Genomic DNA, 15,164 nt, shown 5'->3' with positions numbered 1-15,164 from the left:
CATGACTGCATGAATTATGAATGTAGAAATATTGGTCACCACACATATTTTTCTTTAGAGGCATGCAGCATAGTGCAGTTTGTATTGCAACTTCTTTCATTGAAACCATGTCTTATATTTATTTCTCTCTCTCCTGCCTCATGTCCACCTGAGTATGCCAGAGTATCATTCACATAAGGTTCACAGGCTGCAATTATTATCAAACACAGAAACGAAGAGAAAACCCTAAAAAATAAAATATGGATGTATTGATAACCAGCCATCAATTCGAATCCATCAGTTCGAATGGTGCACACACACACACCAATAATGCTAATAAGCTTTTTACAGAAGGCAAAAGCTTCATATACTCTCTGCCTTGCTTTACAGTATTCATAAACCCTTACCAGGGCCCCTTCTCTAGTCTCCTTAAATCCAGACTCAATTCTACCACGGTGCAGCCACACATGCACACATACACACACACACACACACACGAAACATATATACACTGACACACACACATATTCACGCATACACGCACAACTTGCAAAAAAACATTATTCGGTCAAAACCGCGAGGGAAAGTGCTTTCAGCTAGAGTCCATGTATGCAGAAACTTGCATAAATGCATGAGGTCCAGAATTGAGACTGCGACATGGGAGGGGGAGGGGAGGGCTAGGCTCATCTCCCAGATGATTACGAACCTTGCAATAATGTACTGCCTATCATGTTGCAAGAAGGGGTCGGGGGGGGGGGGGGGAGAGGGTGGAGTTGCCATATTAAAGTGACTAGGGTCTGTAAGTGGGCTGGGGAGAAGTCTGGCATAAGACTAACTGGCAGCTAATGATACAGCTTGCCAGCCAGCCACAGCAGCACATGAGAAAATAAACATGTCTGCCTCAGTGATTGCACCATGTTGGTGAGATGGAAGAAGGGAGGGAGGGGAGGGGGGTGGGAGGGTTTGGGGTCGGTGGGTAGGAGGAGAAGGGTTTGGGGTGGGCGGGTGATTGAACAGAGGACCGTCAGATTACAGTGTCTCTTTTTTGGGGGGGGGGGCAGAGGCTGGCAACATGGATTAGACCAATTGGTTTCTATGCATCAGCTATTTTTTCTCCTTTGACAACCCTGGTAATTATCTGGATAGATGTTATTGGTGAAAATATGCATGATACTAACTGTGAAAGATTGTTGAGGAAGTTGGAAATGATTATTCTGGCAAGTTGTGAAATATATTCTTGCCACTTGTGAAATATTTTCACGCTAGTTGTGTAACATTTTCTTGCATGGTGTGGAATGCTGTTTACAACTAACTGTGAAATAATTTCATACTAGTCGTAAAAAGTATTGTCTAGCTAGTTGTGAAATGTTATCTAGATAGTTGTGAAATGTTTTCCAAATGGCTATGAAATATTTTCTAGCTAGTTGTGAAATACTGTCTAGTTACTTGAACCATACATCAGGAATGCTGCCATTAGTTACAATATTAATTCAAACTGAAATAAAAAAAAAAGAGAAATACAACAAAAGCTGCAACTTCTGTTTTGTGCTACTGTTATAAATAGCCAATGAGGGTACCTTTTTGGTACTTTGTTGTGGGGGAGGGGTACCATTTTTTAGTCAACATTCAAGTCCCCAAAATACTATTTGAAGGGGTGTGAACAAATTAAAGATTATATTTCTCCTGACCATCTGCGCAAGTCCCTACCACGTATTCGTCTTCATGTACAAGTAGAATAAGCTCGCAAATACAGTCAAACCTGTGTTTAGTGGCCACCCAAGGGAGATGAAAAAGTGGCCATTATAGACAGGTGGTTGCTATAAGTAGGTTCTTTAGCATGCTTTTTCTCTCAGAGGGAATTGTTTTTAGTGGGCATATACAGCAGGTGGCCACTACAGAAAGGTGACTACATAAAAGACAGGTTTGACTGCAGTAAATAACATGTTTAAAAATGGTAGTACATATGTTTGTGGGTGATGAGGAAGAGTGACTTTAAAGACTGTAAAGTAATGGTAAAACTTGGCATTTTCATAGCCATGTGCGGGATAATGTAGTATATTTGATTTGATTAAGATTTGATATGATTTGATAATGGTTTATTGAAACACACATGCAAAGTGTTTTGCATGTTTGGTGTATGGTTTATGGCATATGGTTTACGTTTGGTAAATGATGTCTGTTGGTAGACGGCTATTGGATTAAGTTATATGCATACCTGTAGAGAAAGGTTTGTGATGTGAGTGCAGATGTCGCCCTTAACGGTGAACTAAGTTACCATATTGGTGATCAGCTATTTTTCTGTGTGGTTGTTTGCTTGTGTAAACATATGTCAATGCTGTTCATGTCTAAGTGAGATGTGAAACTGTGAGAGATCTGTGCGACACTGTGACAGTGTGAAATGTAATACTGTGTGTGCGACAGAAAAATGTATGATATAGTGTATGCAAAGTGTTTGAAACTGCGCTTTTCAGCTTGGGTGAGATGTATGACACAGTGTGTGTGTGTGTGTGTGATGTGATGTATGGCATTGTGTATGTCAGCAGTGTGATGATGTGGGCAAGATATATAACACTGTGTGCATAATGTGATGTGTGGTATTGTGTGTGAAAGATGTATGTGTGTGTATCAGATGTGATATTGTGGGTGTGAGATGACATGGTGAAATGTGTGATACTGTGAGTTTGTGACATATTATGACAATACATGCTCTTGTGGGATATGTGAACTGTGTTGTGTGTGTGTAAGCAATGTATGATTATGTGTGTTTGACACATGCGATGCTGTGTTGGACAGTGAGATAACTGTGTGTGCCTGATATTATGTGACCTTGTGTGTGTGGGATGTGTGATACTCTGTGTGTGAGATGTGTGGCATACTGTGTGTGCAAAGATATGTGATACTGTGTGTGTGAGTTGTGTGATACTGTATGTGTGAGATGAATGATATCTATTATATGTGAGATACTACAGCGTAGTATATGATCCTGTGTGTGTGAGATATGTGATACTGTGTGAAAGACATGTGTGATTGTGTGTGTGTGATAGAGGAAGATACATGAGGTGTATTCAATGCTATGTGTGGTATACAGAATACAGGCAAGTAGTCAGTACCGCCATGACGTACAGCAAGCATGCACACACGCAAGCTGCTCCAATGGAAAAGGCAGCCCTCGCCTTTTAGCTTTATTAGATACACTTGACAAGTACTGACACATTGTGCGCAGCTAGGGTTCCGTGACCGTTGGTGTTTGGCGGAGCTAGCTGGCACACAATAACCTCGAGTGCTCTTAGCCCCATCTGATGCACTTAGAGCTATATCTCTCTCCCTCAGCGTCACAGCCATCGGCCTCACGTCTACCCATCTCTAATCACCGCTATCAGAAATGGAAGGGAGTTCTTACGTCAGCTGAGTAGCAACGCGAGGAAGTCTGGGCAAGGACACGCATGAGGCGAACGTTTGGGAGAGGGGAAATGGCCAAAAACGATAAAAAAAATTCGGTCTCTGCATCAATCTGCTGACTAGTACTCTGCCAAGATATATCTTGATGTGTTTTTGTGCATTTTAATTTCTGCCACATTTTGACCAAACTGATTTGTGTGCTTCCTCGTAATACACTTAAATTTGGGAATCCATAAAATGACACAATGCATGATGCTAATGATATGAACCTGTCCACCAAAAAAAAAAAAAAAAAAACACCAAAAAAAAAACCCAACACTCAAATCAGATTTTGGGAGACGGAACGTGGCAAAATTGTCACGTTCCCTCTAACATATACACACTAGGGGCTCATTTCTAACAATGATGTATAATAGTTAGAGAAGCTAGTGGAAAAGGGCTAGTGTGCCTCAGCAGATTATCTTCACCAATACTATTACAACCTAAATATGTTCACTAATGTCATGTATTTTTGGATTTGATATCGATATCACATCCTCCTATATCCCTTGCATTCCAATATATCAATGCAATATCTGTGTCTTGTATGAAGGTATTCTATGTCTGTACCCGTGTATTCACAAAAAAAAGAAGAAATCACACTGAATGGAAAGCCATTCCAATCACAAGTTCTGAATGTGTAAATAAGGAATTTTTATATCAATTACAATTGTATATTATATACAGTAATTATATGATGATTGCGTTTTATGTATTTTCAGTTTAACTTGAGGGGCTACCTGCTGCCTTACATTTGTTACATTCTGTTGATATGAAAACTATTTAATAACAACATGATTTGATTGACCTTGCAATCTTTTGACAATCTTCAACTGCTACTACTGTTACAACATAATGGAAATTTTACCACATGGTCTGAAAAGAATGATATGCAAGCTTTTAGAGTAAACATCATGCAAATATCACAACATATGGTGCACTAAACCACAGTTTCAAAAGAACACACTTGTTTTGTATAATTATACGTACATCCACAGAAATACCATCCCCATCACAGTCACAATCATATCTGCAATGAACACCTGGAGTTAATCATCACCATCAACATCATAACTGTCATTTTTGAAATGTCACCATCAGTATCATCATCATCATTGTCACAATTTCCAGGCTCATCAGCAATACCATTAACACCCATTGCCATCATCATCATCAACATCATTATATTCATATATCACTGTCTTCATCATCATTATACTCGAATCATTTTCACCACCAGCATCATTTCTTAAGAAAGGTCACCATATCATCACCATTGATTTTTTTTTAGCTCATTTGAATATTTGTCATGTTCCACTTATAGCAGATATGATTACAGATTATATACCAGTATGAGGGTTTATCCTCCATTTACAAATTCATGTTGTTGGAGATTCTTTTTTTGTATTTGTTGGAGGATGGCAGTGGGAGTTCCCTGGTTAACAAAATCAAATTAAGACAGAGATTTTGTGTGACCATCAATATTTACTGAACTGTAGTCAGATTCTGTCCAAAAGTATTTCAATTACTGGCTATTTACAGGTACACCTGCTCTCATTCTACCTTGGGGCTAAAAACATTCTTTCTGGTTATTTTGCACTTGATGGGCAGGTGGATGAATGAAAGATGCGGAGAGAGGTCCAGAACATACCCACTGAGGACTCCAAGAACCAGGTTGAGCATGAAAAATGAACCCAGGATGATGAGTGGAATGAAGTACATCCAGACATAGAGGGGGCCGTCTGCATCGTTGCACTGCCAAGAAAAAAAGAACGGGATAATAAATACGTATCTACCACTCAATGCAGCAACCACTCTCAGTACACGTTCAACTCCTGTTCCAAGAAGCCCCTTTAAGTAATGAATTCAATCAAAAATTCAATGCATGTTTTCTTCGCAAAAGTTGCCATTAACGACCACGACTTTGTAACAAAATGGGCCATGCCACACTAGGTGCCCCATACAACTCGCACCAGCTCACCACCAGCTCGCAGGCTCAGGTCACATAGTGGACATTGGGCTTTAGAAGAATATCTGGAGACTGAAACATTATCATCGGCATTACACATACCTGGTTTTTAACTGTACGATTAAAATCTCTTTCATGTTACGTTACTACATGCTGTGGGTGGTATTGTGGTCCTAGGCATCTACCGTTGATGACAGGGCCAAATACAATCAAGAAGGACAAAGCAGGCAGGAAAGACAACAGCTTAATTCCTGCACATAAATTTAGTCAAAGAATGACACTAACTTTGGCACCTTAATGATATATAAAGATATAAAACAGGCTCAAAAAGAATATGCAGTATCAAAATATGCTGGTGATGAGTGCTTGTATCTGCCTTAGTTTGGCAATGATGGCCCTTGCTCTAGAGTGCCTCACAAATTTCAACATTTGGTTTCAGGGCATCAGATTAATACACATTATTTCCAGAGGAGGATTAGGTAAGAGGGAGAAGTTTGAATATTACGATAATGGTTGTATACTACAGCTGGAAAGGTTGGGGGGGGGGGGGGGGGAGATGTGGGGAGATACCAGTACAGCTCTTTCATGGTATGCAGGTTTTTACACAAACAATAGGTGTACGGGTTATAATGTACACTGAAGAAGGGACAGTGTGTAGTCCTGTGCCTGATGATTATAGCATCTTGCACATTAAATCATTCTTGGAATACGGAATTCCCCAGTTTACGCTCTGATGTGGTGAAGTACCTAGGGCTCTGGATATTCTGATGTGCATTCATCATCCCTTCCGTGAAAAATGAATTTTTAAAAGTATATTCACTTGAACTTTACGGACAATCCCAGATTTGGTATTTGAAGACACCATAGAGTAACCAATTCCATGCCTGTTGAGTGCCATTTCTTAAGAGATAATCTTGCATCGATCTGTAGTCGGCAGTCTTCGCTTCATTGTTGATGATACCATCATTATTTCTTTTATTACAGGTTACGACGTCTGAGTTAGGACGCACACACAGTGACACATGAAACTTGAGATCGCAAGTGCTAAAGTACTTGGAGTCCCTGCTCCTCTCTGCTGAGCCCTAACGACGGGGCTGAGTGACAGTTCATTGTTGCAACATCCAGGGATGACATTTTCAACCGTCATCATTTTGCTGCAGTGGGTGACGTGCTGGCGGCCTGCACAAAACATCACGGACGACTTTCGCACCGCGATGTTTTGTCTGGCAGCGCTTTACCCGCCAGGTGCCCGGGAATGCTTACGCATCTACAACTGATCACCCGCTACACACGCAAGTTATATGGCATGTCACTTGTTATTCACATCTGTCATAATAAATCATCATAGGACACTGTACAGCAGCTTACTCCATAGGGATAAAATGTTACACAAAGAACTGCTGCGATCTAAGCCAACCTCCAGCAAAGAGTAATACAAAAATATGCCTATTGATTCACTGTTCCATTCATGTGAAGAGTATCTATATATTTGTGTCAAATATCACAAAGAAAATTACATAACATTTCAAAAAGACACACACACATGCACACACACACACACACACACACACACACACACACACACACACACACACAATGTTACACAAAGAAACTACCATAAACATGACCAACCTCCAGCAAAGAGTAACACAAAAATACACCTATTGAATTAATACTCCATTTGTAGGAGTATCTAAATACTTGTGTCAAGATACACAGTGAAAATTATACATCAATTCAAACAAACAGACAGTACATAATTGCTTATGCAATGTTCACTATGTAGATTCTGTCCTACTCTTACAATGGTTGGTATTGATTACAAAGTATTATCTTGACATCTCTTCAGGCTAAAAAAAAATGTAATTCTATTTAGATTCAATTATAAAATGGGCTTTAGAATCTGAGCAATCTGACTGGTCAATTATCATGCATTCATTTGTACTGATCCACACTGAGCCATGCGTCCATTAAAATCCGAAAGCATGGCTCAAGCCTTGCATAGTGCTGTAGGTGTACCAGACCAATGATGGGGAAAAAGGGTTGAATTTCATGAATTTATGAGCCCATTTTATAAAACAAATGATGCACAGGCCTATTTCATGGATCAGTGAGAATGAATGCTCTCATTTAACTTTAGAAACAGTCTAAAATAAACTTGTTGCACTCATGGGTTTAAAGAATTCCAAACTTTCAACTCGTGCACCAAATTCTCACCTATTCACTCTGTCCTTTGCACCATTTGTATAATTATTATCCACCACTTGACCTATTTTACAAGCAAGGAGGGGCTTTGAGCAAAGACCACTTTTTGTGCAGTTTGTCATCACTTTATCAAACTGTAGAGAACTCTGCAATTACTCGACTGAGATTGATCATTTAAAGATCCTGGTCACCTTTGGGAGCAGTGATTTTAAAAATGTTCAAGATATCACTTTTAATGCATATGTATAGGTCAATTGTATCACAAAACATCCTACCATATAAAATTTTTGCAATAAAGCCTAAAATATATGGAGATATGACTATATATATATATATATATTTTTTTTTTACTAAACCATAACTTATTGTCCAAGCACTATACAAAATAGTATGCGACTAACTTGTACAAATGGATTCCACACATTGAATGTATGTAGCAGAAGCAGAAGCATCTAATAACACTCTAAAAGGCCTGATCCTGAACCCGATGAGGACAGTTTGATTTTCGTACAACACCCATTTCCCAGAGATGATTGCCCGAGTAGACTTGGGACTCCTCCTCAAAGGGGTAGAGAAAACAATTATATTAAATTTGGAAATATAAACAAATCTATCTCTTTTCTATCATTCTTATCAATGTCCAATTATGAGGAAATTCAATCTTCCACTCTGTTTACTTCATTTTACTCTGAAAACCAAAAACTGAGTGGAAGAAGATGAAGAAGAAGAAGAAGAATAGAGGACCAACGGTACTGAGGTAATGATGTCATACAGTTTGTTGTTATATCTTAGCACTGGTTCCAAACAAGGTATCCTTGCATTAGGCTTTGAACAGAAAGTGCTAAAAGCGGGTACCAGCACGGTTAGCAGCCACTGCGTACACAGACATTTGTTAAGAACCAGTTTCCACGGCGATGGTGGTGAATGGCTATGAGATCACTCTTTGGTATTGTACCAGTATGACATTTCCATTCTCCTATACTGCCAACCTGTTTGTCCACATTTTCTGAGCATTTTCAGATGCTGGTGCAACATGAGAGCATGAACCCCATGAGAACAGGCCGATTTTACTACAACACACATTTCCTATACACACCTGTCCTAAGTGTACTCTGGACTCGTCTTCAACGGGTTAAAGGAACCAACTTACGTTGTACATGATGTCTGTCCATCCCTCCATGGTAATGCATTGGAATACAGTCAACATGGCAAACAGCATGTTGTCAAAGTTCGTTATTCCAAAATTTGGTCCATCCCAGTATTCCTCACAAACGGCGCCCTCAGGGCACTGGCGGTCTCCGCACACATCTGGATCCTCTGCAAATTCTTTAGGACTTGATCCTGTAGTCACATCGGAGAGAGAGAGAGAGGATGAGAAAAAGGGGATGGAGATACCAATGATGTCACAGTACCATTCTTTTCTAAGCTTACCACATTTCAACGCAATTTTAAGACGTTCGAATTTCCCACACTCGTAAAAGTTACCAGTGGCGGATCCAGGGGGGGGGGGGGGGGGCGCATCGGGCTCGCGTCCCCTCTTTATTATAGAAAATGAGGGAAGGGGGGCTCTGGCACTCCTCTTTAATTTCTGTAAAGGCACCTTTACAGAATGCCTGGCTCTGCCCCTGGTTACCCTGGTGATTATACCTCTCTCAGCCGCTTCATGTGTGGCCTGAGCAGGTGGGGTCTCTACAAACTCAAAGGGGCAGTGCTCCTGCGCCCAATTTTATGTATCAAAATGGGTGCAAGTCACTGTTCTGCCTTGAGAGTGAGAGAGAGAGAGAGAAAACAAAAAATGATGATGTGACGTACCGTTGATGAAGCAAGCTTTGTGGAATTTGCCCATGAAGAACTCCATCCCAGTGATGGAGAAGATGATGATTACAAAGAGGATGAGGAGTGCAATCTGCAACAGGGGGGCCATGGCACGGATAATGGATTTCAGCACAACTTGGAGACCTGAACGAGGGGGGGGGGGGGGGGGGCAAGGAAGGAAAGAACCACGCATCACAAAACGAAAGGGTTAAAATCTGAATCTATTTATCATTTAGAAATGCTACTTAATACCTAATCAAGTGTCGTATGTAAATCCTGGAAATTACAACAGACATTCCACATATCACACATGTCTCAACTGTCTTCTTCATATTCACATTTCAAAACACATTTCACCACAGCAAGACGATTGCTTGTGTACACGTATGCATTACCTGACCTACATGTAGCTGACTACAACTAACAAATGCAAAGAAAACGAAAAAAAAAAAAAGAGAGAAAAATTTCACTCAGAGAAACATATCTACAAGAAATACTAGTGGGTCTCAGCCTGCATAATGTAATGACACCTTCTTTGATACACTGAATTGTTGATATATTAAACTTTGTATGGATATCTCTTCAACCAAGGTTATTTTTGATGACCAGAAAGCTTGCCCTAAGGCCTGGGTAGCATAGCAGATAAACAGGAGTTGCTTGTTTCCAGTCCCCCATCATGACAATGTAGGCCCCACTTTATTGATGAATGTGTGTGTGTTTTTTTTTAATAGCCCACAAGAAGGCATAAGTGTACAAGTATAGGATCACAAGGTTGGAATGGGTTAAGCTTAATAATCAACACTTTGACTGAACATTACATTACACCTAATGGCACATGACAAAATGAGTTTGCTCCTGTCAAAACAGACAACCTATCCCAATGTGTTATGTAACTGTTCTCATGCATGAAATTATTTCAGCCACTTTTAAAGGTAAGCAGACAAGAAAGACTTAATCTTTGTTGCATTAATTTTGAGGCAGTCAACCATAAAATTAAGGACCTTCTTCCCCTCCATTTAATCGAACATGATGTGAACGAGGTGTAAATGGACTTTGCACGACATGTTTTAAACCCCTAATGTGCTCATTTATGTTTTAGCTAGTACCAAGGCATAACATCTTGGGGTCCTTAGTCAGGCATTGACCCCTTGGGATATACCAAGTCCGAATCTGCAGGGATGTTTACAGGAATGTTGCTATCAAATCGACAAAGAATGATTCTTCCATAGCATATGCCCAAACCAACTTAATCTTGGCATATTATGCCTCACTCTTGTTACCATAAAATGTTGGTGTTCTTTGGAGGCCTTGTCTATAAAGTTACTGACCTGCAGAATGTCATATTAATTTGACTATTGTTGACTGAATGTGACCGTGCATCACAAAACGAACAAAAAGTTGCATGCACTGATTTTGTGTGAGGACTGAAAATAGGTGAAAAGGGTCAATTCGGTCAATCTTGACTTTTTTATATTTTCTGAAAGAGCAAGTCTTCTTCTACATTGTGCCAAAATTTGGTATCATGAAATAAACAGGAAAGTGTGTTTTTAGCAGTTTATCTCGAACACCTCTTTAGAATAATGTGAGTAGGTGTGTCTTTAGAGTCCCCCTTTCATTTCTTAAAAAACCCTGTATACACTCTTCACTTTTAACTCCAATAACTTTCGAAAGGATGATGCTAATGCTTTGAAAGTTGGCATTTATCATGGGCAGAATGTGTTAACAGAACATGCTCAATTTCAGCTTAATCTGATAATCCCTTCATTTTGGTTTTAACCGATGGTTTTCATCCTGTTTTTATTCCATTCATTGCACAGGTAGCTCGGCATGGTGAAGATTAAACGCCAGAATAGATCCTGTGCTTCAGAGCCTCTTTTCTCAGTTCACATTTTTCTGGAGTGTGTGCTTTCTTTCCAATATTTAGATAGGTTAAGAGAGCCAATTTGATATGAGTTATACATCATTTTAAAGCTTGAAGTCTGCTCTTTTAGAATATGCTCTTAACTAAAAATCCATGTCTGGCAACTTTTTGTGTGTTTTGTGGTGTAGGGTCACAAATGGTCCATCAGTATAGTAGATTGCCCTCTCTGTACTCATTTAGTAAAGTACTGTTTGTATTTGCTTCAAGAACTCACTGAAGAAGAGCTTTTGAGGTGTGTGTGACCATGCCAAAATAAAATAAAATCTCACACGGGATCTTCAATCAATAAAGTTAATACACCTGCTGGTACTACTCATTACAATGAGTTAAAAGTGATCCCTACTTCCTTGTAGGAAAGACATAAGAAGAATGTACCAATTACAATACAAGCATGTATTTGGTTTGCCGTTGTACTTTAATGTCATTTTTTACGAGGAGCCTTGGCTACACATTCCATTGAATCTAATGGCTGGTATGCAGGAAAAATGAAGAAGAAGAAGAATGAGACAGGTGAGGATGCTGAATACATCAGATCTTGTCATAAAATATAGTTTGATACGACTGCTCTTGATCAGAAAGGTCGTTTGTACTTTTTCATGTTCTTGATGGTTGATTGTGCAGGCTGTTTAGAGCTACATGTATGTACATCAGAAACAAACCCAACAAAATGACATGAGAAATGCTGTAATAATATCTATCGACTATGATTTTTTTATTTTGTTTGTTGCTGTTGTTGTTGTTTTTTGGTATGTGCTTTGAATGAAACATCACATCAATAATTTAGCGCTAAAAATATTCATTGATATTAATTTTCTCTTGATTATTACCCCTTACTTTGCTCTACATGTTCATAATTCCCCCCAAAACAGTATTAACCTGTTGCTCCCGAAATTACTCGAATTCTCATTGCTTCAAAACAGGGGGCACCCTGTTCCCGTAGAGAATGGGTTAAGGAAGTGAGGGCAGAACTGGCATTAATCTTGGTTCTGGAGATTCCAGGATTATAACTCCTACTTGGGAAGAGAAAAAATAGATGTCCTCCTACATTCTTAGACTTTGGAACACTCAGCACAACATCTGCAACAAGTATATGCAGAGCCTTTGGGGGGAATTTGTCTGAGTCGTGAGTGGCTAGTGATATGCACTCTGCTGGTTGATATTCAAGGCAGCTGAAGAGGAGAAGTAGTGGACTAGACAAATGATATCAACCTTGGAAATATATTTTAGCCACAGAGTGCAAACACTTGACTGCCCATTGTGCATAAATGGAAAAAGAAAGAATAAAGGTGTGGTGTGTGAAATGATGCTTCCTGTTATATATTTTCACACAAAATAGCATTGCTTTACCATCATTTGACTGTCATCCAAAGGAAAATAATATTCAATGTGTAACATGTAAAGAAAAGGATTAAACAAAAATGATCCCTAAGACCTCATTGTTTATATTTGTGACAACAAAAGTGCTCTGACCAAAAATACCTCTGTAACAAAAACAGTACACTTATTATCTGTAGTATTATTTGACAATAACACACTATGATTAAAGATTGTTATTACATGGTAAAACAGTACATGTGTAATATCAACTATTTGTGGTTTCAAGAAACTGAATATGACCACCACTTCATATACCAAAATACACCATGATAAACAATTAACATGTATTAACAATTGAATAATCATACTTTATCAGAACAACACAATTATCCACAGGCACAGCACAGCTGATGTATGGCGAATCATCGTGTCCCCACAACTATACCATGATCACTTTTTATTTATTTGTCCCTTCTCCTAGATTAAAAAACTAATGAAATAAAAATTTGAAAATAACCTTATATCATTATCATAACCTGTATGTTCATATTGTAACTACACTGCATTAACAAAGTCTTACAATTGTGCAATGCATTTGGAGTAGAAGGCACAAAAGTTGTTATTGGCACTCAATCAACCAAATACACCATAGATATGCTTTGAACAAATGTAATACATGTAAGTCCTTTCATGTATTATACTTGTGGTTTTTACATTCCTATCATTGGAAACAAGGATGATACAAGAATGGAAACTTTCCCGATTTGCCAAATTTACAACTGTACCATTCCTGAAATGGAATAAGCTATATCTCAATAAGAATGTTAGTTTTGTGCACACAAAACACATAATGCAATGAAAGAGAAATAAAGCAAGGTAATTTGAATTCTAATCTTGTGGACAGAAGCATGATCATGGACCTGATTTGTGAACAACATAATATGCATGTTACTAAATTTTGTGCTCTAAGCATGTTACATTAATTGTATTCATGCCACAAAGAGTCCAAATCAAAGTGGATGTACACACAAATATGAACGTAGAGCATCCATTAACATCTTCTGTGAGTCACCACTTGATGTACAGTTACGAAATCAATGCACTTGCATTGCCATAAGGTAGTCTGACAAGGAATTATTGTGTATGCTGCTTGTATTACTTCTCTTCCAGTTTTCAATAAGGCCTGTACTCTACTTTACAAAGGCAGATCTGATACTGGGTGGCAAGTTAACTGAAATTCCAGTGAGTTGGTGGCTGTTTACAATTTTGTATCTTTCTCAGACAAAACATTCAAAGATACACCAGATCATCCTAACTTTCAGCATTAACTATATGCTCATAGGTTAACAGTGTCAGCAGATATCACATAATTTTGAAAAGTAGATACAACCAAATATTTTCTTCGTACTTCACTGCTGGTTGGTTTAACAGTAATCAGTTGTGGATCCAGAGGGGGGCTCACCTGGCACGTACCCCCTCTTTATTTATTTTTTGTTAAAACAAAAGAAATAAAAAGAAGAAAAATGGGGGTGGGGTGCGGGCGTGCACCCACCTTTAATTTTTCCTGGATCCGCCCTTGGTAATAATAAAAAAGATGCTGCGAATGGATTGACACACTAGTTGTACACTGATGATAATTCATACTTGGTATCCATATATATATATATATATATATATATATATATATATATATATATATATATATATATATATATATATATATATATATATATATATATATATATATATATATATATATATATATATATATATATATATATATATATATATATATATATATATAATATGGATGACCCAAGTTTTGATTCAGGTCTGCCTTTGTGGGTATGACATACAGGCCTGATAGTTTGGAGAAAATGGTATGCCGACTTACTTGGGATACCAGACACTAGTTTGAGGGGCCGGAGAACTCTGACAGCTCGGAGGGTTCGCAGGTCAAAGCCACCGGACTGACTTTGGTTATTGGCTTCTACAACGGACACAGTACTGAAATGACCAATCAAAACAATGCAGACCAAAACAATCACCATGGCAACACAGACAACAATCACTTGAGTTTTATCAATGAATAAAGTATTCTCTACAAACTATGCTTTTGATGAAGTAGTATTATGAAACTTGTGTTATGCATCTCAAAGCACAGAAGAAGATATATCATGAATGACACCATTGCAATTCTGCTTGACTTACATCATTGTTGAAACCAAAATTTGCTTTTCTAACTTAAGATGCAAATTGTTAAAGAACTGGAAAAAAAAAACCAGGCATTTTTTAACAATTCCATAGACACTGAAATTCAAAATATTTACTTCACTTTTGCATTTTTCTCGTTTGCATTTTTGTCAAAGAGAAAGAAGTGTAATTTACTCATTATGGAAAACATGAAATGACCAAAAAGACCCTTACCAAAATATAAACTTGATTCATCTAATGACAGTTCATAGAGAATACCTTGAAACAAAGTTGGTGGTTAAAAAGTAGTCTGCTTTTCACAGGGGA

At 38.4% G+C, this 15,164-nt stretch overlaps 1 protein-coding gene across 1 annotated transcript in view; it reads right to left on the bottom strand.

Annotated features, from left to right (window-relative positions):
• LOC140241110 (voltage-dependent calcium channel type A subunit alpha-1-like) overlaps window positions 1–15,164 on the bottom strand; it is a 229,002-nt gene that overhangs the window by 137,846 nt on the left and 75,992 nt on the right. The window contains exons 5-8 of the mRNA XM_072320878.1: window positions 14,539–14,651; window positions 9,404–9,550; window positions 8,742–8,932; window positions 5,069–5,172 (exon numbers count right to left, since the gene is read on the bottom strand). Coding sequence (XP_072176979.1) covers window positions 5,069–5,172; window positions 8,742–8,932; window positions 9,404–9,550; window positions 14,539–14,651 — 555 coding nt within the window. The remainder of the gene's footprint in view (window positions 1–5,068; window positions 5,173–8,741; window positions 8,933–9,403; window positions 9,551–14,538; window positions 14,652–15,164) is intronic.

This window comes from Diadema setosum, chromosome 17 (assembly GCF_964275005.1).
Source record: "Diadema setosum chromosome 17, eeDiaSeto1, whole genome shotgun sequence".
Lineage (NCBI taxonomy): Eukaryota > Metazoa > Echinodermata > Echinoidea > Diadematoida > Diadematidae > Diadema > Diadema setosum.
This window is presented reverse-complemented; position numbering and strand designations above follow the sequence as displayed.